Below are 22875 nucleotides of genomic sequence, written 5' to 3'. Positions count from 1 at the left end.
GAATAAGGTTAGAATGCATTTGTTTTGATTGTTGGCATTTTGCCACAGCTGGTAGCATGTTTCTCGTGTTGGCTGACTGTAGAAGCAGTAAATAGCATTTAGAAAAAAAGCAACAAAAAAAAGCAAAAAAAAAAAAAAAAAAAAGCAAAAAACAAAAAATGTATATGTATATATATATATATATATATATATATATATATATATATATATATATATATATATATATATATATAGCCAGTGGAATACTTTGTGTAAGGTAAGATAAGGTAACCTTATAAGGTTATGTTGGCGGAGTGTAAATTGTAGTGAGAAATGGTGTAAATCTGTAAAGCCTGGCTGCAACAACAAGATCTCATACAGTGTGCACATATAAGGCTTAATGTGCACCCCAAGAAATTTGTCACATTTGCACAAAGATATTTTTTACACATTTTACGACACACACTACAGCTCCCGTCCACAGAAACTGTGAAATTTTCACATTTTACTATGGTTACGTTTAGGGTTAGGTTATGGAAGGTCAGGTTTAGGTTTAGGTTGTGGTAATAAAATAACATGGGTTAGGTTAAGCTTAGGTTAGGTTAAGTTCAGACTACTGTTTAGGTTTGGGTTTGTTCAGATATAAAATTATGGCTAGACTTAAGTTTAGGTGTTGTAGGTTAGACTTTAGGTTTAGATTCGACTAATGCTTAGGTGTTGTAGGTTAGGTTTAGCTCTAGGTTTAGATGGAGGATCTGGTAACTAAATTACTCTGGTTTCTTTGTATCATCCTCTGTTTAAATGGTTTGAGGTGTAGTTGGTTAAGTTTGGGTTAGGGTTTGGTTATGTTTATGTTATGGTTAGGGTTTGGGATAGGGAAAGGGTTAGGTTAAGTTTAGACTATGTATAGGTTAGAATTTGGTTTAGGTGTAGTAGGTTGCGTTTAGGTTTGGGTTGAGCTGTAGGTTCAGGTATTAAACTTACATGGGCAGGGGTAAGGGTTAGATTAAGGCTAGACTTAAGTTTAGGTGTAGTTAGTTAAGTTTAGGTTAGGGTAAGGTTAGAATTAGGTTTAGGTTAGACTAACGTTTAGGTGTAGTAGGTTAAGTTTAGGTTGAGGTGTAAGTTCAGATACAAAATTACTTGGGTTGGGGTAAGGGTTAGGTTAAGGCTCGACTTAAGTTAAGGTGTTGTAGGGTTGTTAGGTTTAGGTCTAGGTTGAGGTGTAGATCCTGGTAATAAAATTAATCTGGTTTCTTTGTATAATTCTCTGTTCAAATTGGTTGATTTCTTCATGTCTGTGTCTTTTTAGTAACTTGTGCATATGCTTAAGACTCGCCCTACATTTAGTACACATTTGTACACATTGCACAAATCTTGAAATGGTATCTACAAATTCCTCTTGAGACCAGGCTGCAGCCTATAACAGTTTTGGACCGCTTCTTCACACTGAAGGAATGTTCCAGCATGGATTGCTTTTTGAACAAAGCATGACACTTTCAGAATGCCTTAAAATAAAGCACAGCACAGGGTAGCATATCATAACAGGCCTACTTTACAAAATCAGTCTGTTTAATTCTAAAGGATAAAGCTAGGTTGGAACATGGTAATGTAGCAATGTCTATTATTATATTACTACATATAATCACAGAAACATTAGAAGTGCATCTACTGTAAGGATCCTACCTCTTTAAACAGACCACACATCATTCTCAAGCCTGGCAATTAAAATAGCAAGTATTTCCACACAAACTCCTATGTAGAACAACAGCAGATAAATAAAATAAAAGGCAGTAAATATTACATCATGAAAAATTAACACAACACCAGGAAACACACTCAAAAAAGCCAGAGAAATACAAGTAGACTCCAGAGGTTGCATACAAATACAAGTTCAATACAGCTACATGGCTTATATGGGATGTATGAAGCTTGTTCTGGGGTCCTCTTGTTGGACTATGGAACATGACTCATGCATTGTTTCTCTTATGTAACATCCATCCAGGCCTAAGTGTACAGGGCTACAGCCTCAGGAGCAGCTGAGCCCCAGACAGTGATGGATAGCCTGAGTACCATCCCTGTAAGATGCCTCTACAATATTCACTGTAGTTGCTGCATAGGTAACTTTAGCGGCAGCGATTCCTGTGGGACCTTTCCTGCACACAATGAACTTTTCCTCACATCCAAGAAGCTCGCTGTATTACTGGTACAATTTTTGTGTGGATGCTACTGCCGGCTTAAGCCAGCACACACCAATCCTGTGTTCTCCAACAAACACCAAAACACCAAAACGCTCAAAAGTTGGGCTGCTGTTCCATACCTGTGTGTGATTACTGGGATTCACATAGTCCTAGAATGTTCTTCTCCAATCACACTGGTTCCTAAACTAACTATTGAACATTGGTGTATTTTGGGCATATTTCTAGTTGTCATATCAAATCATGCCTTCGGATATGCTTAATGTGGAAAAAACCATCCAGTCCAATGAATGACTATGAGTGCCTTATTGTTTTATGCATCAAAGCTATCGATGAGTAAGTAAGTCACCAGAAGAAGACAAAAGAAGTGTTTATATTTAACAAGCATGCTTTGCCATTTACTTTGTGTGTGTGTGCATGTGTGTATTAGTCACCAGCTGGCACCAAGCAGCTGCTTTTTTGCTGGTGATAATACAGTGTGTGACTGTTCTGACTTCTATCTCTCTCGCTCGCTCTCTCTCTCTCTCTCTGTAACACTTTCTCAAACTCTCTCTATCTCTTCCTCACAGGTGCTCTTTCTGTCTCTCTCTCTCGTACTCTCTTCCTTCTTCTTCTATTCTCTCTTCTACTCTCCAATTATTTTTGTAATGATTTAAGTCAGCGTGGTTTGCCGTTTGACACTACATCTGCCTTGCCACATACCATTATGACTTAGGGAAACACCACTGTGGTGAGGCATGGAAGCTCATCAGCCATATGGTGTTTTCATCATGACACAAGAAATAATCAGACAATGCTGAGGTCTCTCAGTTTACAATATGGAAAATGTGCTGCATGTGCATCCTTGCAGTTTGGTTGGTCCAGTTACCACTAAAGCTGATGGTCTCAGTAAGCCAAATGTTTCCTTAGAATGTACTGTATGTAGATCATTGAAGGGTATGTATTGTATACATGTGAACTTGTAGAAGTGTAATGTCAATCAGGTTTTAAAACATACTGCTCAGTCCATACAGCCCACACATGGAAACTAAACTCCAAAAAAACGATTGGAACTGTTTGGAATTCATTATATTTATGATTCATTGTATTGATAGTTTTAAATAAATTCAAGGACTGCATAAGACTGTCTAAATTCTGTATGTCCACTAGTTCAGTGTGTGTTCCTGTTGAAGTTCTAAGTAATGTTTCCTTTCTGTTTTTTAAACAAGGCCCAATACAAGGCAACCAGTAAGAGCATAATTACATATGTACATATTTCAGTCTAAAGGGCACAGTAACAAAAACAACCTGTTTAAATCAACAGGATTAAGAAATGTTGGAAAATGGTTGGGGAAAAAATAAATCATAACTGTTATCTGGGGCATTAATCATAAAGGCCACAAATAAAAAATCTATCTATCTATCAATCTATCTATCTGTCTGTCTGTCTGTCTGTCTGTCTATCTATCTATCTATCTATCCATCCATCCATCTATCTATATGTGTAAAAACACAACACAATACACATCTATCCGTGAGTGTCACATTTCTGAAACATGCATCTAAAATGTAGGAAATAAATGACATCTTCACACTCCTCCTGCTGTTGACATGACATCTCCAAAGCTGTATTTTAATATAATGCAGGGCTTCACAAACTTGCCAGTAGGGCAGCACAGAGAACAGTGCATGTAGAGTCATCTCACTTGAACTGTATTGCTGTCTTATCAATTATTTATCACAGATCAGCATTGCAAATGTAACTGTCGCTGCTCAGAATGCTTCGTAGGAGAAAGAATAGAGACATCCTGCTACCTTCTAACCTCCTCACAAACTGGGTCAAAATCTATTACAGTCGGAAATTTCAAGGTTGTGGTTCATCATAATATGGACTGAGCTGGTTATATAAATAGCATGAATCCAGCAAGTGTGCGGAAGCATTAATAAATCAAAAAAGAGTCTTTTCAAATGTGACCCCTTTGTTGTTGTCATTGGTCGAAGAGGGTCTATTCTATCTTTTTTTTTTTCCTTTTACCCCAACAGTAAGCTGAAAAGGTTTTATTGATGTGGTCACTCTGTACTACTCTCTGTCCACACCTTTTGGTGTCTGGATGAAAGATGCACCCCCATGACTTAAGCAAAGGTTGACAGTGCCACAGCCAGCGGCACCCTGCAGTGGGCTCAACCATTCACTAATCGGGGGAATAGTAAGAGTAAGGCTGCGTTTAAAAGGGCTGAAGTCCTAAAACATTCCTCAGTTATTTATTCATTCGTAATATAGTCCAGGGATTTGCAGTTAATTATGGGTGGATTATATAATCTGTTTTTGAAAACCATGAGAAAATGTAATGGCAATAATTCAAATGGGTCTTCAAGGAATAGTTCAGTGATTTTAAATGAACGTGATTAATCACTGACCCCAGATGCAGTCGATCAGCCAAGACATATTTGGTATCTGACGTGTGTTTCTTTAGTTTACACCGGAGGATGCTAGGCTAACATTGCTATTTAATGCGGGATGACCTCAGGAGATACATGCACCATTCAGCTCTCCTCTACATAAAGTATACCTAGTTCATTTCAAGTAAACCTGAGTAAAGTTCAAGTATATTTTCCAAGTATTTTTCAATATGTTTTGGAACTAAATTGTCTCACTTTATAGTTTATACATTATAGAAAGTATACACACAAAGTATTATTTAGGTGTATGTACACAACTAGATTACATCACTGTGACTACAATAAAAGTAAACTTATAGGTGTGCTGTTAGTTTACTACTTAACTATTACTTTTTTGAGAAGTTTTTATACTGCAAGTATTTTGCTTCTTTAATCTCTTTAAAGGGATCGTCTGTAAGTTTTGGAGATTTAGAGACCTCTCTGGTGAGAATGTGTAATTGCACTATGGATACGGATGAGTACTTTTAAAATGTGCACTGTGGTATGGTCTCCTTTCAGAGTGCATGAATCTAAACATTGCAAGTTTCATTTTAGTCAGTTTCTTTGGTTTGACAGTGGGTCAATAAGCAAATGAGTTTGCTGTTCTGATATCTCCACGTTTGCAGTAGCTCTCGCAGTAGCCGTTCTGTTTGTATCAGCACCATTCGCAGCACTGTGGTTGATCAAGTAACCAACAAACGGTGCTGGTTCCATACCAGAGGCTGTGCATTTGACGTAAGCACTACCAGACCTCTCTGTTTTCAGAATTATTATATTAGGCTTTTGCAGGGATGTCAATTTAAATGAAAAGTGAACTTAAAAAGTGAACTTTAAGTGAACTTGACCTAATACTTAGATAGTACTAGTTTACTACTTAGATTTCATTTTTATACTATAAAGTATCCTACAAGTTTCCATTTAGGTATTATTTTATCATATTTAAAATATACACTTAACTGTACTTTAAGTACACTGGGAGTGAACTATTATAAACATTACCTGTGAACTAAACACATGATACATTCAAACAAATATTGTACTGGATGCTAAAATATAAGAGCAATAGAAGTTTAAACCAAACCACCACAAGTACACAGTCAGGGTGACATTAGAATGTGTGTCATGCAGCCTCTCCGAAATCCATCCCACCTCAAACTACAAGAGCATTTCTAGAATAAAATATTAAGTACAAGTCTAGTGTAATTAACTATAGGTACAGGTATATGCTAAATACACTTTTACTTTTCTGTATGCTTGTCAGTATAAGCCAAGTATGCTTGTGTAACATCAAACAATGATCTAGATCTAGATTTGAATGTTTTAAATGGGTTGAGAAACAATATCAGGTATGTATTTACAGAGACAATGTGAGGTGACAGGTCCAGTGTTTATTAATAGTGTCAGTCTAGCCTACACTCCTATTCTAATTCTATAGAAGTTTTAAAACTTCAGAAAACCAAACATATCCTGACTGTCTGCATCTGAGGTTCATGACACTTTCTTTCAGTGATGTTTTTATTTTGTTCCTAAAAATGTTCAATTCTTTAATGCAAAGTATTTTACACCTAGTGTACTCTAAGTATAAATATATAAAGGCTTTAAAAATTATTCTTTGAAGCGATGCCACAGAAGAACCATTTTTAGTTCCCTAAATAACCATTTATTGGATTGCACTTTTGTAAATGAGGTGTGAATGTGAAGAAGCCTTTTACAGATAAAGCTGTGAGGATCATCCCTCCTCTACACACAGTACAAATCTATCACACTATCAAGGACAGCTGTAATCAGAAGGAATGGATCAGATACAGAAAGATATCTGTAGAGATTCCATAACAACGTTTTTTTTTTTCTAGAACTGTAGGACAAATAAACAGATTAGGAATGAATCGTGACCTTATTAAACAACTATTCTCAGTTCCGGGAACATAGACTTCCCCATAACATTCCCCAACGACAGACACTTTTCATCTACACTTGAACCATATTGCATAACTGTGATTGGAGCATGTGTGGGTCTGCCTTTGGACAGGAATGTGCTGTTTATTTAACAGGGTGTGGGATGTGTGACTTGGAAAACTTAAGATGCGAGACAAGCGTTGTGTCATCCACTCTCTCTCTCTCTCTCTCTCTCTCTCTCATATAGATATATATATCTATATGTTTGTGTGTGTGTATTATATTGAGTATAGTGTATATATAGAAAATTTACATACATATATGGTCTACTATATATATATATATATATATATATATATATATATAGCATAGTATACTGTAATGCACGCACAGTGTATCTATAAATCGGAAATATGCATAAAAACTTAACTTCAATAGTACATGTAAAAAGATTTTATTTCAAGTAATTTGGCCCAACATATCTTCAGAGACAAGACATATGTCAGGACGACTCATGTCCTAAAACAGAATTTAGTTTTAATCCAGGGGATTTTTAAACTTGTGATCTACTTCGTGGTTAAAGCGCCTTTTCTTTTGGTTTGATTGCTCTGACTGGTGAGACATCACTTACTACAAGTGCATGACGAGCACATTACTGTAGATACAGTGCCTTTAGAAAGACATTTTATCTTTAGACATTTTTGCAAATTATTAACCTGATATTAGAAGGTCACTGTAGTTAAACTTCAGCAGCTTCGGTTTTCCTTTTTGTTATTATTACTCAAGCGTCACAACCCTGCTGAAAAATCCAGCTCAAGAGTGGCTTTTGCTGGTAGCGGGTTTTAGATGGTCTAAACTGTCTTTGATGGTCATGTTGGTTGAAAAGCTGGTCATCAAGCAAAAACATATCCTATGCTGCTAAGCTAGCTGCTTTACCAGCTCTTGACCAGCACAGTGTTGCATTTGATTTTGATCATGCTTGGTTATGCTGGTCAACCAGTTCTTTTTAAACATTGTAGTCAAGTCACTGTGTGTGTGTGTGTGGTGGTACATACTCTGGACTGTTGGCTGGACTGTTGTTTGTCGACTACTGATGTGAAATGTGAGTGCTTCCTTGGGACAATGTGAGTGAACGTGAAATTTTGGATAAAATTTGGATTTTCCATACCGCATGTGTATTAGCATTAGCAACTGGTTCTAAATGTGCTCTTCGGTGCTGGTTTGAAAACAAAGAATGCGGGGTTTCCCGCAGATAAAACAGAGCGTTTCTGCAATAGCTTTATAAAGTTTCAAATATCATGCTAGGTTTAAACTCTTTTATTTACCTTCTGAGAATGTCAGTGGTGCTTTGAGGACATCAGATGGCGCTCTGAACACCGTGGTTAAAACAAAGAAATGGGTCTGGGTTAGGACTAAAATAGCGTTCTTATAGGTTCTATACTGTAGATGAAAGAGGAGGGCTTCTACATCAGAGTAATGATCCTCACACACCTCAGAATTCACAATTGGCCTCAAGAGGTGCAAGCTGAAAGTTGGCCATGGCCCTCCCTGTAAGCATCATCACATATCAATGGATAGACCTCAAGAGATCAGTGCATGCAAGATGGCAAGGAATCTCACAGAACTTTCTTGTAATATGTAACCGTAAAATATGTAAATAAAAAAGGTGATAATGTATTGATCTTTAACTCTGTGCCTTTTGGCAATCTGGTCATCCTTTACTTGCTTAGTCACACATATTATGACTTAAAATGATTATAAATAGGGGACACCCCTTTCGACCAGAGGTCATTTTTTGGGTTTCCATTCCATATCCATTCATTTTTACTGTTAAATTAAAAGAAAAGCGAAACAGTACAAAACATTCCATCAAAATACGTATCACATTCAGTCTGTAACTACCTAATATATTCCAGATGTTCCTAGACCCAACCTTTTTCTCATTAAACTAAACTGTGTAATCTAGTACTCCACAAACTCTGGACCATTTTGATGCCGTTTGGCCTTGTTTTTCTCTAAAAGTATTTTTGTCATGAAATGACAATTTCTCTGTGAGGTCTTTGTTCCAGGTTGCACAGTGATCTCAAACCACTGGATCATTTCCATTAACAAATAGGAGACTAGTGAGGGTTGCAGTTAGTGCCACAATGCTATCTGAGAAGTTATTTTAATCCTCTGCCATTTCATCGAAGGACAATACCTCACAAGACTCAGTGTTTCCATGGCGACATGACTCACAATAACTCTTTTGATCGTACCTGCGCCAGCTGGGAGATGTCTCACGGCAGCCATTTCACGCCGTCTGTTTGCCAAACAGCACTGTGTTTAGTGGCTCCACTGCTTCACTTCACAACAACACCTCCCGCATAACTTGTCATGAACACAGAAGGGAACAACCGAGCCATTGTGTGCTTTTAACACTCTTAATATAACTCTTCATGAGAAGATGGACTTTAATTACTGTCTAAAGATGGAACATGAAGATATGATTATTGTCAAGCTGTGGTGTCGATGATTGCTTTGGAAGCGGCTGCAGCTCTAATTGCCATACTCTCTTCGCAGCAAGTTTGACAGTGATTGGGGGGGTTAGTGTGTCCGTTATGTGCTCACACATACTGTATGCGCAAGTCCTCCCTCCCCACACATACACACAATTGCCCACACCTGCACAGTGCTTGTGTTTGGTTGCCTGAGCTGCTGCTTAGTGCTCACCCTTAAATATGACGAGGAGCTGTCGGACAGGCCTACATGCACAGCTATACATCATCACACAAATGCTGGAAAACTACTCAGTGACAGCACGAGAGTTACAGTTTATGAAATTTATCATCTCAGGGAGACTTGCTTACGTGGTTTCTAACAGTGCATGATGCTCTATTAAAGATTTCCGTCATGTTTTTTAGGAACATCAGCTGTATATGAAACCATGACAACTTAAAGAAGCATGGCTCTGTATATTACCAAAAAGGCTTCTATATATATAGTTTAATTCCCATTTTTGGTCCTACTTAGAACCCGTCATGCTAAGTGTGTAGCTAAAAACAGCAGTGGGAGCCTAAATTCGGACTGAACTAAACTTTTGTTAGCTGCTAACCTTTCTCTTTCTAAAGATACTAGAATACTAGAACTATAGGGAATCAGACTTGGTCACAGGGGTGGTGATGTACTGTCAGAAAAAAAGGTGCACAGGTACTTATCTTTCTGTAAGGAACAATGTAAGCATATCCTAAATAGAATCATGTTCATAGTTGTTTCTAGGTTATGAAAAATCTAAAAAGCCTGCAGTCAATGTATTAAGGTGATACAGCTGGAGTTATGGGGGCAGCATGATGGTGCAGCAGGTAATGGGTGTGCTACACAGCTCCAGGGGCCTTGGATTGTGGGCTCCCTTGGTGTGTTCTCCCTGTGATTGCTTAGGTTTTTTCAGAGTACTACTGGTTTCCAATCTCCACCCATAAATGCATGGTAGTTAATTTGGCCATGCTAAATTGCCCCTAGATGTAAGTGAATGGGTGTGTGGTACTGGCACCCCAGTATCCAGAGGATATTCCTGCTCAGTGTTTACTGGTAGGTTGAATACAAATACCCTGCCTCATGCCAGAGACATGGTTTACAGTAAATATGAGATGATTTTGTGCATCAGAACATGTTTTAAAAATCAGTTAATGAAGTTGAGGAACATGCAGGGCACTGTAATGAAAATCATTAACCATTACATTACATGCACTGTATGACACAGATGACATGTGTAGACTGATTGGTGGTTTTGGGTAGTAGATAAAGCATCTATTGTAATGTAGACATTGCCAGGAAACCCAGTGAACCTACAAATGTCATCTGTGTTATAAATGTAATGTAATGGTCAATGATTTTCTTTGGGGGGCTCGTTTTCTTTACAATGCCCTGCATGGATCTCTCCACTACCAAATCACTATATAATTGTTCAAGTATGCAGAAAAATGGACTTTCCTGTAATTGAAAATCAACATAAAAGATTTACATTACATTTACATTACATTACATTTACGCCATAGTTACAGTGCCAACACCTGAAACTCCTGGTTTATCTGACACATTTGACTACCTTGGTTAATTATGCATGTCTTGGTCTTTCACCGGAGAAAGACCAAAATACTTATACACTTGACTCATGGCTAATAGAAGATTTGATATAGTGCAGTTTATCTCGAGATGACTGTCACATAGAATTGGTGTGTAAACGCCTTGTCTGGAATTACTTTTATTTGTAATGTACTTTCCTAGACATGAGTTGTTACAGCTGCTAAATCAATTATACACACTTGCTGTCTTCTGCACTTTTAATTTCCACTTCTGTAACAAGCATAGTTTGCTTTGTGGGTTATGCTTCATGTCAAGTTTATTAGCATTGTTTAAATCAATTCTACATACCTGGTCTGTCCTGAACTTAACACTAATGTACTAATGTACAAGGATAAAACTGAAGTTAAACTGTGACCAGACAACCAAAAGCACTTTGCTAGTAAGGACAACTCCCAAGGAAGCTGGAACAGGGAGGCAAACTATGAAGTATTTTGCGCTGAAGGTCAGAGCAGCTTTGCGGTAGGTGCATGAAGCTGTGCTCCCCCTGGAAGTTGTTCGTCATGAAGGTGAGGTCAGAACAGAGGGTATATGTTGGACTAAAGAGGAAGGGTCATTCTTGTTTAGGCCTGCATTAAGGTTATGCTAATTTTCCACTGTCTTCTGAATTATACCTTTCAGATTTCTCAACCTTTTGGGTTCTTTAGATAAGTGATCAATCCAGTTGTAGATTTTTCTACAAGGCCAAGTTTCATATTCCTAACAGGCAAAAATATGACACATGAAGTGCCATCATTGCCCCCGAAGACATTTTTGTCACCTTCCAAGTGGCCCCAATTAGCAACACAACTTATTTAACATGCAAATGACTTTCTGTTCATGAATAAATTTGATGCTCTGAGTTTGCAGATTCTCACTGTTCACTGTTTTATCTCACAAATCTCAACTCAGTGTGATCTGCTTCTGTTTAATGTTTAATCCAATTTTTTAGTTTTAACCTGTTTCTGTAAAGGCTTCTCGTGCAGTTACTGATACACTATATATGTACTATATAACAAATATACTCTATATATAAATGTTGTGGACACCCCTTGTAATAAATGAATTCTGCTACTTTATAGACACAGCTTGTCTAGTCCCTGTAGAGAAGTACTGATAGAATGGGACTCTTTGGAGCAGATAAACATGAACCTATGTCAACATGCCTAATGCCAGCATGAGTGAGCAGGTGTCCCAATACAATATGTCCATATAGTGTATAAAGGGTTAGGATTCAGAAATTGCTATTAAGTAACAGATATAAATTATTCATCAACTACTATGAGATATTCAGTAATGACTCTGAAACCAATATGCAGTTTATGTAGTCATGAGAGAGAGGGGAATTAAAGTGTGGGCCCACGTACAGACCCTCAGGGTTTAAGAGATTAATCATACTTCTCGTAACTCTAATTTATTTACTGTAAATATGCTATCTGGTGAGATCCAGAGGGGGATGGATTCCTAGTCAGACCTCAGATTTCTCACAGTGTTTCTTTCTCATTTTCCTAAGAAGGTTTTCCTGCCAGTCGCCCACAACTTACTTATTACAGGCTTGGTCCTGGATTTCTACAAAGCTGTTCTTTTTCAATGTCAGATGTGAATAACACTGAAAAACTAGAATTGAAGTTGGAGATAAGTTCTTCCTTTCTGTGTTCTGCAAAAGCAAAATTGGTCAACTATCCAACCCTGGGATTCAAAAACATTGTGTAGGATAAAATTTTGATCCTACATTAACCGCTGCATATGAAAAACAGGTATCAATTTTTTTTTTTTTTCAGTTTTTAGTTTCCTCCATCGTTTGGACCCTGTAGCTGCTCTGTACACTGTGTTAACATTATGGATGAACAGACCAATATAAATGCTCTAAATGATTTGAAATAAACTCTTATTTTACATTAACATCTACTCAGCATTAAGAAGAGAAGTCATTTCTTTGGAGATGCATGTTTTTTATTGGACAGCGACAATATGTAGCACACTGTATAAATACAACCTAATGTAAACGTTTGGGTTTTTCTTGGGTTCTTCTGCAGGAATACATTGCAATTTGCATGAAAGGAGTAGGTAAGAATATTACCATTTACAATCCATTTAAGTTGCTAATAAATAGATTAAGCACACTTTAACACCATTGCATAGCAAGAGTAGTGGGCAGCTGTCTTGGCACCTAAGGAGCAGTTGGGGAGCTATAAATGCTGGTCTTGGGAATCGAATCACCTCTCTAACCTTTAGGCCATGACAAGACAAAGAAAACATATTTACAGTTTAACTGCATTGTATTTTACACTCTGTGTTCTTCAAGTCAAGCAGCAACACTGAAAATAGATTAATTATTAGACAAAAACGTCTTGCACTTGCAATTAAGTTACCACAAATAGTTCTTTAAACAACAGACTTTTTACACAATACACATGTTTAAAAAAGGGATCCATGAATATGAAGAATGAACGTCATTTAAAAGCTTTATTTTCATTTAAGGGTTCCTCTTAAACTCTTTACATTGTTTAGAGGTTCTTCAACTGTTCAAATGCTTCTTTACACTGGAACATATCATTTACCAAAACCAAAAAATGGTAATGAACCTTCCATAGAAGAAGCAAAAGTGATTATTTGATCATCTCAGAAAATTGTTCCCCAGGGTACAAAAAATATAAATGAGGTACAACATGATCCTTAAGGCCATACAGTGTATCATTAAGGCCCATTACATTCACTTTCCAAGAGAAAGACGCATATTTGGGCCATAGGTGTCTCAGAGGGTACAACATTGTGTAATTGATCCCAGGGTTGTGTGTTCAATACCTGGATCTTTTAGGCCTTCCACTATTGGGCCCTTGAGCAATGCCCTTAACCCTCTCTGCTACAGGGGTGATGTAGCATGGGTGATCCAGAGCTCTGACCTCAGCTTCCCAAGCTGCGATATGTGAAAATAACATTTTGTACTTTTTCATAACCAGACAATATCAGTCCAGAGGTCAGGACAGAATACAGCTAAATAAAAAACAACTGCATAGTAAAAGGTACTAACAGTGTACCTTTGAGAGTACCACTATTACAGTATGGTACCTATGTAAGACAATAATGATTAGGAAATCAATATTGACATTTACACATCTTAAATAATCTCGGACCCCTTCAGGAAAATGACTTATTCATATGTTCCTGACTGTACACTAATTTCAAAGAAAAGCTTTGACTTTGTTGTCATGAATCAATTGGCCTGACTCACTTTAAAGGTCGATTCAAAAGAATTATTTCTTTATGAATCGTCTGTCAATAACCATCGATTCTCTCTCACAAATGCGCTTGAGTATCGATTAGGATACAAGATAACCACAGAAAGTTGATAGATATAAATATCCAAGTCTAATAACCACCACAGCACACAAAACATTGAACTGTACTGCAATAAAGTTCTGTTAGATTATTTGCAAGTCTGAAGATTTCTGAAGGATTCAGAGGTTCTAGATAATGGTGAACTGAACATTTTACTGGAGAAGAGACAGCCCATCAAAATTCTTAATATAGTCCTCCTAGAAGTGCTGCAGCAGTCTCTCTTGTAATCATTGCTGCCTTTTGATTATCCATGTGTGACTGTGGGTTTGTGAGCATTTCCATATACACTAAACTGCCAAAAGTATTTGCTAGCCTGCCTTCACATGCATATGAAATTGAGTATCATCCCATTCTTAATCCAAAGGGACCACCCTTTGCACCCTTTGCTTTCCACAAGGTTTAGGAGTGTGTTTATGGGAATTTTTGACCATTCTTCCAGAAGCGCATTTGTGAGGTCAGACACTGATGTTGTACGAGAAGGCCTGGCTCGCTGTCTCTGCTTGAATTCATCCCAAGGTATTCTCTCGAGATCAGGACACTGTGCAGGCCAGTCAGGTTCTTCTACACCGAACTCCCTCATCCATGTCTTTATCCCCAAACTGTTCCCGCAAAGTTGGGAGCATGAAATTGACCAAAATCTCTTGGTTCTTTTCACTGGAACTGAGGGGTCCAACCCAACTCCTGAAAAACAACTGCACACCATAATGTCCACCACGTCTCCACTGCTCTAGAGTCCAGTGGCGGTGTGCTTTACACCAATGCATCCGACACTTGGAAACCAATTCCATGAAGCTCTTTACGCACTGTTCTTGAGCTAATGTGAAGACCACATGAAGTTTGGAGATCTGTAGCGATTAAATCTGCAGAACGTTGGCGACCTCTGCGCACAATAAGCCTCAGCCTCCGCTGACCCTGCTCTGTCATTTTACATGGCCTACCACTTTGTGGCTTAGTTGCTGTTGTTCCCAAATGCTTCCACTTTGTAATAAAGCCACTGTGACTGTGGAATATTAGTGAGTAAATTTCACGATTACACATATAGCATCCTATCACAATACCATGCTGGAATATACTGAGCTCCTGAGTGACCCATTCTTTTACAAATGTTTGTAGAACCAGTCTGCATGCCTAGGTGCTTGGTTTTATGAACCTATGCCCATGGAATTGATTGGAACACCTAAATTCAATTATTTAGATGGGTGAGTGAATACCTTGGCAATATAGTGTATATATAAAATAAATATAAATATTTATACATTATACTTCAAATATTATATATTATAAATGTTCAAGTATAAAATGAACACTATGAATAATGTTTTGTCAAATAAAAAACACTTCATATGTTAACAAGCAATCCATCCACCTCAAATAAATACCTTGAAGGAAACCATTCAAAGAAATTTGTTAAATGAATAAAAGCCATATTTTACATCAGTTCAAACTTCAAAAACACTTCAAATGAACTTCTGTCCTGTTCTGTCATCTATAATGACCTTGCATATAATACACTATATGAACAAAAGTATTGGGACACCTGCTCATCAATTGTATTAAAAAGGAGTGAGGTCAGGATTTGGGATGATTGCCACCCCACCTCATCTCTAACTGATCAATTCATCCCAAAAGTACTGGATAGAGTACCTTCATTCCACAGGTCAGATCTGGGGGGCTTTAAACCCCTCTAGCCCATGCTTGGCATTAGACATGGTGCCAATAGGTTCATGTTTATAGAGTCCTATTCTATTGGCAATACTTCTTTGCAGGGACTAGACAAGCTATGTGTGTGAATTTGCCTCTTTCCTCTTCAAGGGTAACCATCTGAATGCTTGAATGGTTCTTTGCCTGGTTCTTCAAACACAATGGTATTAAACATGATTCTTTATTGAATCTTTTGAACAATGGTTATATGGTAATTCAGAAAAATAAAAATCGTAATATTTTGTAAGCACTTAATACATATGTTAATAAGCAAGTGATCCAGATCAAATAAATAAGGAATCCTTATAATATAGTTGTACTCCAAGAACTGTACCTTCAAGCTGAGTGCTATTTAGAAACCTTTGTTTTCAGCACAAACACTAAAATGGGCAAATTAGCTGTTATGGCACTATCCATTGAAGTGTTTGCTTCTGTGTGTGGTACATATGTCAATTACCTGAGAGAGTGTTAAATGGCAACTTTAATGTGGGAGATCAACCATGACCTATAACTCAATGCTCTCTGTAGCTTCTTAATTTAGCTCAGAGTCTGGCTATGATTTCTCTGGAGTGGTTGTGAATAATTTACCCCTGGAAACAGATCTATTTCAACTTTTCATTTAATGTTTATGCATTAGCATGCAGCGGCCAGGGCTGATGTTAAGAGAACGAGCATCATTGAACTCCTGGTGTTGTCCAATGCATACACTTAAAAAGGGACTGTTCAGTGGTTCCTAATTAGAAGCAATGGTTAGTGGACCTCACCAGTGACAGTTTGGTAATACCTTATGAGTTGAAACAGTATATAATTAGGCCAAGTGCAAATGTCACTCTCAAAAAAAAAAAAAGGTTCTTTAATTGTTCTCAACAACTCAAATAACCATTTGAATGCTTAAACGGTTCTTTGCCTGGTTCTTCAGACACTTCTTTTCCACTATTGTCAAAAAACTATAGAAATAAGAGTTCCACTATTGGCAAAGAACCATTTTCAGTGCTACATAGAACCCTTTTTGGTTACAGAGTAGGCTTCTAATGTATAGTGACTGTATACATTACAGAACTATATTAGTATGGTTCTAGGTAAATGGTTCTAGGTGGTATGGTAAGCTCTTTAAAAGGTTCCTCCCCAATCACACATGACATTTACAAAAATAGTTCTGTAAAGAAAGGTTCTGTTGGGAACCAAAAGTGGTTCGTTCCAAAGAGCCCCCCTTTTTTTGGCGCATCTGTTTTTCAGAGTGTATCTGGCCTGTTGCCGTCCTGTGTCCTCCCACGGTGGATTATCTTGTGCGCATGATCTAAGGACACAGCGCTCGAGAGCTTGGCAGTAGCTGTGAGTTTGCGCTGAAAGAGGAGCGGAACGGCAGAAGACCAGTGTTTGGAGGAGGACCTCATTCAGCAGCAGTAACCTTTAGAGAATCTGCCATTACAGCACAACAGGTCCCCCTCGAAGGAAACGCGATGACATGAAGATGATGTTCAACCCGAAGGACGGGCGCGTTCAGGGGGTCAAAGCCGCCGGGCTTCAGCACCTTGGACAGCGCAGCGCTCCAGTTGCGCCTGGCGCCACTGTTCCCTGGAGTTGATCGTTCTCTGTAGGACCAGCACCAACGGCGGAGCCTCATGAGGAACCATGCGCACGTCGGTGTGCTCTCCATCCCCAGGCGTAGACAACCTAGCCCGACGAGACTCGTTCTGAAGTGAGAGATGGACTTGGCAGAAACTCTGCTGGCGCTGTTCATCGTCGTGGTCGCGATCGTCTCTCTGCTGTCCAACTTGCTCGTGCTGCTATGCTTCGTCCACAGCAGCGAGATCCGCAAACAGGTGCCGGGCGTCTTCACCATGAACCTGTCCTTCTGCAACATCCTGATCGCCACGCTCAACATGCCGTCCACCCTGGTGGGCATCGTGAAGGACCAGCAGCCGTTCGGGGACTGCCTGTGCCGCGCGGTCAGCTTCCTCGAGACTTTCCTGACCGCCAATACCATGCTAAGCATGGCAGCGCTGAGCATCGACCGCTGGGTCGCCGTGGTCTTCCCGCTCAGCTACTCCAGCAAGATGCGCTACCGGGACGCGCTCGTGCTCGTGTGCTACGCGTGGCTCCACTCGCTTACCTTCTCGCTGGTGGCACTGCTCTTCTCCTGGGTGGACTACAGCCACGTTTACGCCTCGTGCACGCTGCAGCTGACAGAGGAGAGCGCGCGGACCAAGTTCACCGTCTTCACCGTCGTCTTTCACGCTACCAGCTTCATGCTCTCGCTGCTCATTCTGTGCGTCACCTACTTGAAGGTGCTGAAAGTTGCACGCTTCCACTGCAAGAGGATCGACATCATCACCATGCAGACCCTCTTCTTGCTGGTAGACATACACCCAAGGTACCCCCACCTCCTCTCTCCCCATCATTACTTTCTGGCTTTGTTGTTCATCATCATATGCAGGTTTTGCCCAGTGTGTTGAAGTTCATGATGTTCACGATGTTCTCGTGCTGCTTCTTGCAGTGTTAAGCAGCGCTGCCTTGCCGAGCAGAAGAGGAGAAAACAGCGCGCGACCAAGAAAATCAGCATTTTTATTGGATCGTTTATTATCTGTTTCGCCCCTTATGTCATAACCAGGTAGGTCAGGTCGCTTACAGTGACACAGATCATCTCACTTCAGGACACAGTCACTTCTTCCCTCCAGCCTCTGCGCTTCTTCAGGCAGAGCTCGGAAAAACATGTGATTTCGAGACAATCGCTATAAATAAGTTTAACTGCTTATTAAGGTGATTCTCAGTGGCGTCATTTAATTGAACGACGATGTGACGTAAACAACATCATAAAATCCTAAGAATAGCTGATGCGCAGCAGAGGTGATAACACACAGGCCTACAAATACTTTCGGTTACTCTAGTGATTTGCACATGATGATGATGTCTTTAACACGTTCAGACCATATTGAGAAAGCTTGTGAAATATCTGTTTACCCTTCCCACCACACACACACACACACACACACACACACACACACACACCCCTCTCTGCACTTGTCTCTTCTGATCTTGTAAAGCCTGTAATGCCTGCTCTAGGATCTTGCCCTCCTCGTCACAGCATAATACATAAACCTGCAGATCATTTTGTTTTGATATGCATGTAAATAAGCAAGGAATATCTGCATCAAGAGTTCCATTCGTTCCACACATATTTAGACACCAAATCTCAGCATCTTATTACACAAGGAGGAAGATAGCTTGTTTTGTCACAAACATCCCTGTGTACACATGCTGTTCAATGAAAAACATGTATGTCCATTTTTGTCTGTTTTTAGTTTTCTCCATGGTTTGAACCCTGTACCTGTAATTCATTCTGGATGAACAGACCAATAGAAATGCTCTTAATTACTTAAAACTCTTGTTTTACATTGACTTCCATTCAAAGTTAGTCACATTTTTACCTCCTCCTGCAATGTCAGCATATGCATATTTACGATAAGCAGATGTATGTACATGTCTGGGCTTCACAGTTCAAATAAGTGAACCAATTCTCCATAAGAAACAAGCTGGTATTGTCTCTACATATTAGATAAAATACTCTACTTTATTTGCTGAATCCTTTATTTGCTGAATTTAACATACTGGAAAACATAAAATAGCATATATAATGTCTCCTAACCTTCTGACATGCTACTTTTTTTTATATGTAACTACTTACAGTGTGTTAAAATCAGCAAAATAAGCAATAACTGCATTAAACATGGCAGCTTTCTGTAGAGGATCTGTTCACTTATTTTCACTTAAGAGTGTGACCAGGGGTGCCCAAACGTTTGCATTCAACTGCACACACACGCATATACTCACACTCACATCTCACCTAAAATGTAGGTTATACACTCTCAGAAAAAGTTATCACCAGGGTGGTGCTCTAAAAGTCTAAGGTATGTCTTCTAAATATCTCACTCCAGGCCTTGTTTTGGACTTATTTCTATTGTAAACCAGTCAAAACCAGGGTGCACAACCACAAAAGCACGAACAGATCTTTCTCCTGCTGAAGTGAATGTAGTGAAACGTGGAGGTACACTTTGTTAATGCACATTTATATTGTATGTGCCTTGGGGACCAAATCTGCACCTGTACAGTACCTTCTGTTCTCGTCTGTGTAAGAGGCTCTCCACCTGGACATAAGGCTCTTGGAAATCTGCAACTGATATAAAACCATTAACCATTATGTGGAGATCCTTTAAACTTCACAAAAAAAAAAAAAAAATTTTTAATGTTTTAAATGAAAAGCTCAATTACACCATCAACTGAAAAGTTATATTTGATGGCATTTTTCTTTATGGCATTTTAATGTAAGTACAAAAGTATATATATATATATATATATATATATATATATATATATATATATATATATATATATATATATATATATATATATATATAAAATCTATAGGTACATTATCTTCATCTACAGTGGCATCTGTCAAGAATCAGAGCCACTTTCACATGGCCCAAATTGTGAGGGCTAGACGACTGGATCAAAACATCAGGTCTTGGTGTTTCAGGTTTACAGTGGTTAATACCGATCAAGAATGGTCCAAGAGAGGACAACCGGTGAACCAGCATCAGGGTCATTGGCACCCAAGGGTCAATAATTTGATCCATGAAGGCCCCACCTTACAGGACTTCTGATTACAGATCTGCTGCTAACGTCATGGTTTCAGATACCACAGGATGTCTTGTGGAGTTGATGCCTTGGATAGTCAATCAATATTAGGCACTATAGGTACTAATGTTATGGCTAATAAGATAAAAACTATCTTCCAAAACAGGTCTTTGAAGTCCAGTCCAGGAGTATTCTCGGTACTCACCACTGCATACTGGGAACACCCCACAAAACCTGCTGTTTTGGAGATGATCCAGTTGTCTAGATATCACAAGCTGAGTCAAAGTTGTCCTGCCAAAAATTGTCCTGTTTCACATCAACTTCAACAACTGACTGTTTACTTCGCTGCCTAATATCTCTCTAATATCCCACCCCCGCTGCCACTGTATCAGGATAATGTTATTCACATCACCTGTCAGTGGTTTTAATGTTATGGCATATTACTGTCTCATCTTCTAGTACAAGAAAAAATACACTGTGATGGCAGTCTCTCGTTTCGGATGGTGTTCCTGATGTCCTGTCTCACTGAAGTGTTCTATCTTCTCTTTGGGTCTCCAGGCTTTTTAATAGCTTGTGCATGAGGATTCATATCACTACCATGAAAATGATGTATGTTCTGTCCTCCAACTGTCTGCTGAGCTCTAAAATGGTTCTTGCTGTCTGTGTTCCAGGCTGACGGAGCTTCTTCCCTTTGTGGATATCAATCGGTACTGGGGCATTGTCAGCAAGTGCTTAACCTACAGCAAGGCTGCTTCAGATCCCTTTGCATATTCCCTCTTGCGCCAGCAGTACAAGAAGGTCCTGGTAACAGTGGCCAACCGGCTGCTGAAACGAGACTTATACCCTTCCTCTGGACATAACAGCTCGCTGGACACAGAAAATGACTATTCTCTTCAAAGAATCAGCTAATGGCAGCTGTAGACACTGGAAAATCCCCTTTGCCTTGATGTCAAAAGAGGAAGAGAGAGTCATAGAAAGAGAGAGATAGATAGAGACAGAGCGAGAGACAGAGAATCATAATGATGACCATCTGGATACAGCTGGAGTCATCAACTGCTTGATTGTACGCACAGGCATATGCAGTGCAGATAGCAGTGGTAAACATGGTCAGTGGCAAAGGATACGTGACTAATTGGCTATGTACTTTTTTGCAAGCAACCACACACACACACACACACACACACACACATACACGGATCAGAGACATCAGGACAAGACCTTGCCAGATGCTGCCATCATTCGCTCTGTGAGATAAGCCTTTTTCCAAGATGATATTTCAGAACATGCTGTCTTATGAAAGTGGAATTCTGGAAAACTACCTTGAACTAAAGCCATGAGCACACGTAACACGCAAATGGTGTCACTGGACCTCTTTAAATGGGAAAGAAATGTGTCATTTTCCATTGATGTTTCTACTGGTAGACAGTCTGGTTATTTATTGGTTTTAAAAGTGGACCTCATTGTTTTACTACTTGTGAATTCATGGTGAATTCACTAATTCACAAGCCTATCAATCACTGGATTATACTGCACTTTGTTATTATTACGAGTTATTATGTGCTATTAGATACAAAAACAGCCAAAGGTGAACATCACGCTGTAGTACCTATAAACTTGTTGTAACTGAATGTACTAGATTCTTTTACAGCAGCACATCGTGCACGCAAGTCGTGTTTCTATAGGTCAACATGTCAGACTTTTGATGTGACTATTTTGCACAGTGTAAGACATTTATAGTGTACATGAAATTGTTTTAATCAGTGCGGCAGGTGTGTGGCGTGAGGAGTTCTAAACTAATGAAGTAACCAATGAAGTGCTTTATACTGTACTTGTGCCAGATTTGTTAAAAAATGTACTGTTTTTTTTTGTGAACATGGTGCAATAAATTAGAATACAAATTAAACCTTAATGCTAAGCTAGTGTTTTCAGTAAGCCGACTCTTAATGAATACATGACTAATTACATCTGGGCCACCTCATCTGCCCCTAGAGGAGTTATTAACCTACTAACATATGAACAAATGAAGATGCATTGTGCTGTCTGGTGGCTCTGTCTGTAAGAACCCTATACACTGCAGAACATACTGGCTAAAGAATTCAAATAACATTTGAAAGGGTGAATCTAAAGGAAAATATAAAAAATCACCTCTCACAAATGTCTATAGAGAACAGAATTAGACAGCAAAACTGCTTTGCTAACTCTAATTATGGGACATGCTGTCATTTCTATGATCTGATAAAGAACAGACTGTAAAACAATAGTTGATCCTATAACTATAATACATAATTATAAACTGTAAAATATTAATATAAAAATTATTTATTGGTTGATGCCATTTTGTATGTCATTGCTTTCCACTTAGAAACATAAGGTGACGCCAGTAGGGCAATACTACATTTTTGTTTTGTGTTTTTTGCAACAACAACAAAAAAAAAGATGAATATGTTGAAATATTCAGAATTAACTCAACAAACCAGAGTGTGATGTTAAATAATAATATATAATTATAAACTGTAAAATATTAATATAAAATAATGTATTGGTTGATGCCATTTTGTATGTCATTGCTTGCCACTTAGAAACATAAGGTGATGCTGGTACATTTATG

The 22875-nt window shown here is 38.7% G+C and overlaps 1 protein-coding gene across 1 annotated transcript; it reads left to right on the top strand.

Moving 5' to 3' along the window:
* Positions 1–16933: 16933 nt before the first annotated feature.
* gpr78b (G protein-coupled receptor 78b) lies at positions 16934–22309 on the top strand. The gene is made up of 3 exons (XM_072686849.1): positions 16934–18003; positions 18127–18240; positions 20939–22309. Exons 1-3 carry the CDS (start codon positions 17336–17338, stop codon positions 21174–21176), a joined length of 1020 nt encoding a protein of 339 aa, XP_072542950.1. The 5' UTR covers positions 16934–17335; the 3' UTR covers positions 21177–22309.
* Positions 22310–22875: the final 566 nt, after the last annotated feature.

This window comes from Salminus brasiliensis, chromosome 9 (genome assembly GCF_030463535.1).
Source record: "Salminus brasiliensis chromosome 9, fSalBra1.hap2, whole genome shotgun sequence".
Taxonomy (NCBI): domain Eukaryota; kingdom Metazoa; phylum Chordata; class Actinopteri; order Characiformes; family Bryconidae; genus Salminus; species Salminus brasiliensis.
The sequence above is the reverse complement of the archived record's forward strand: the minus strand, read 5'-3'. Positions and strand labels throughout refer to the sequence as shown.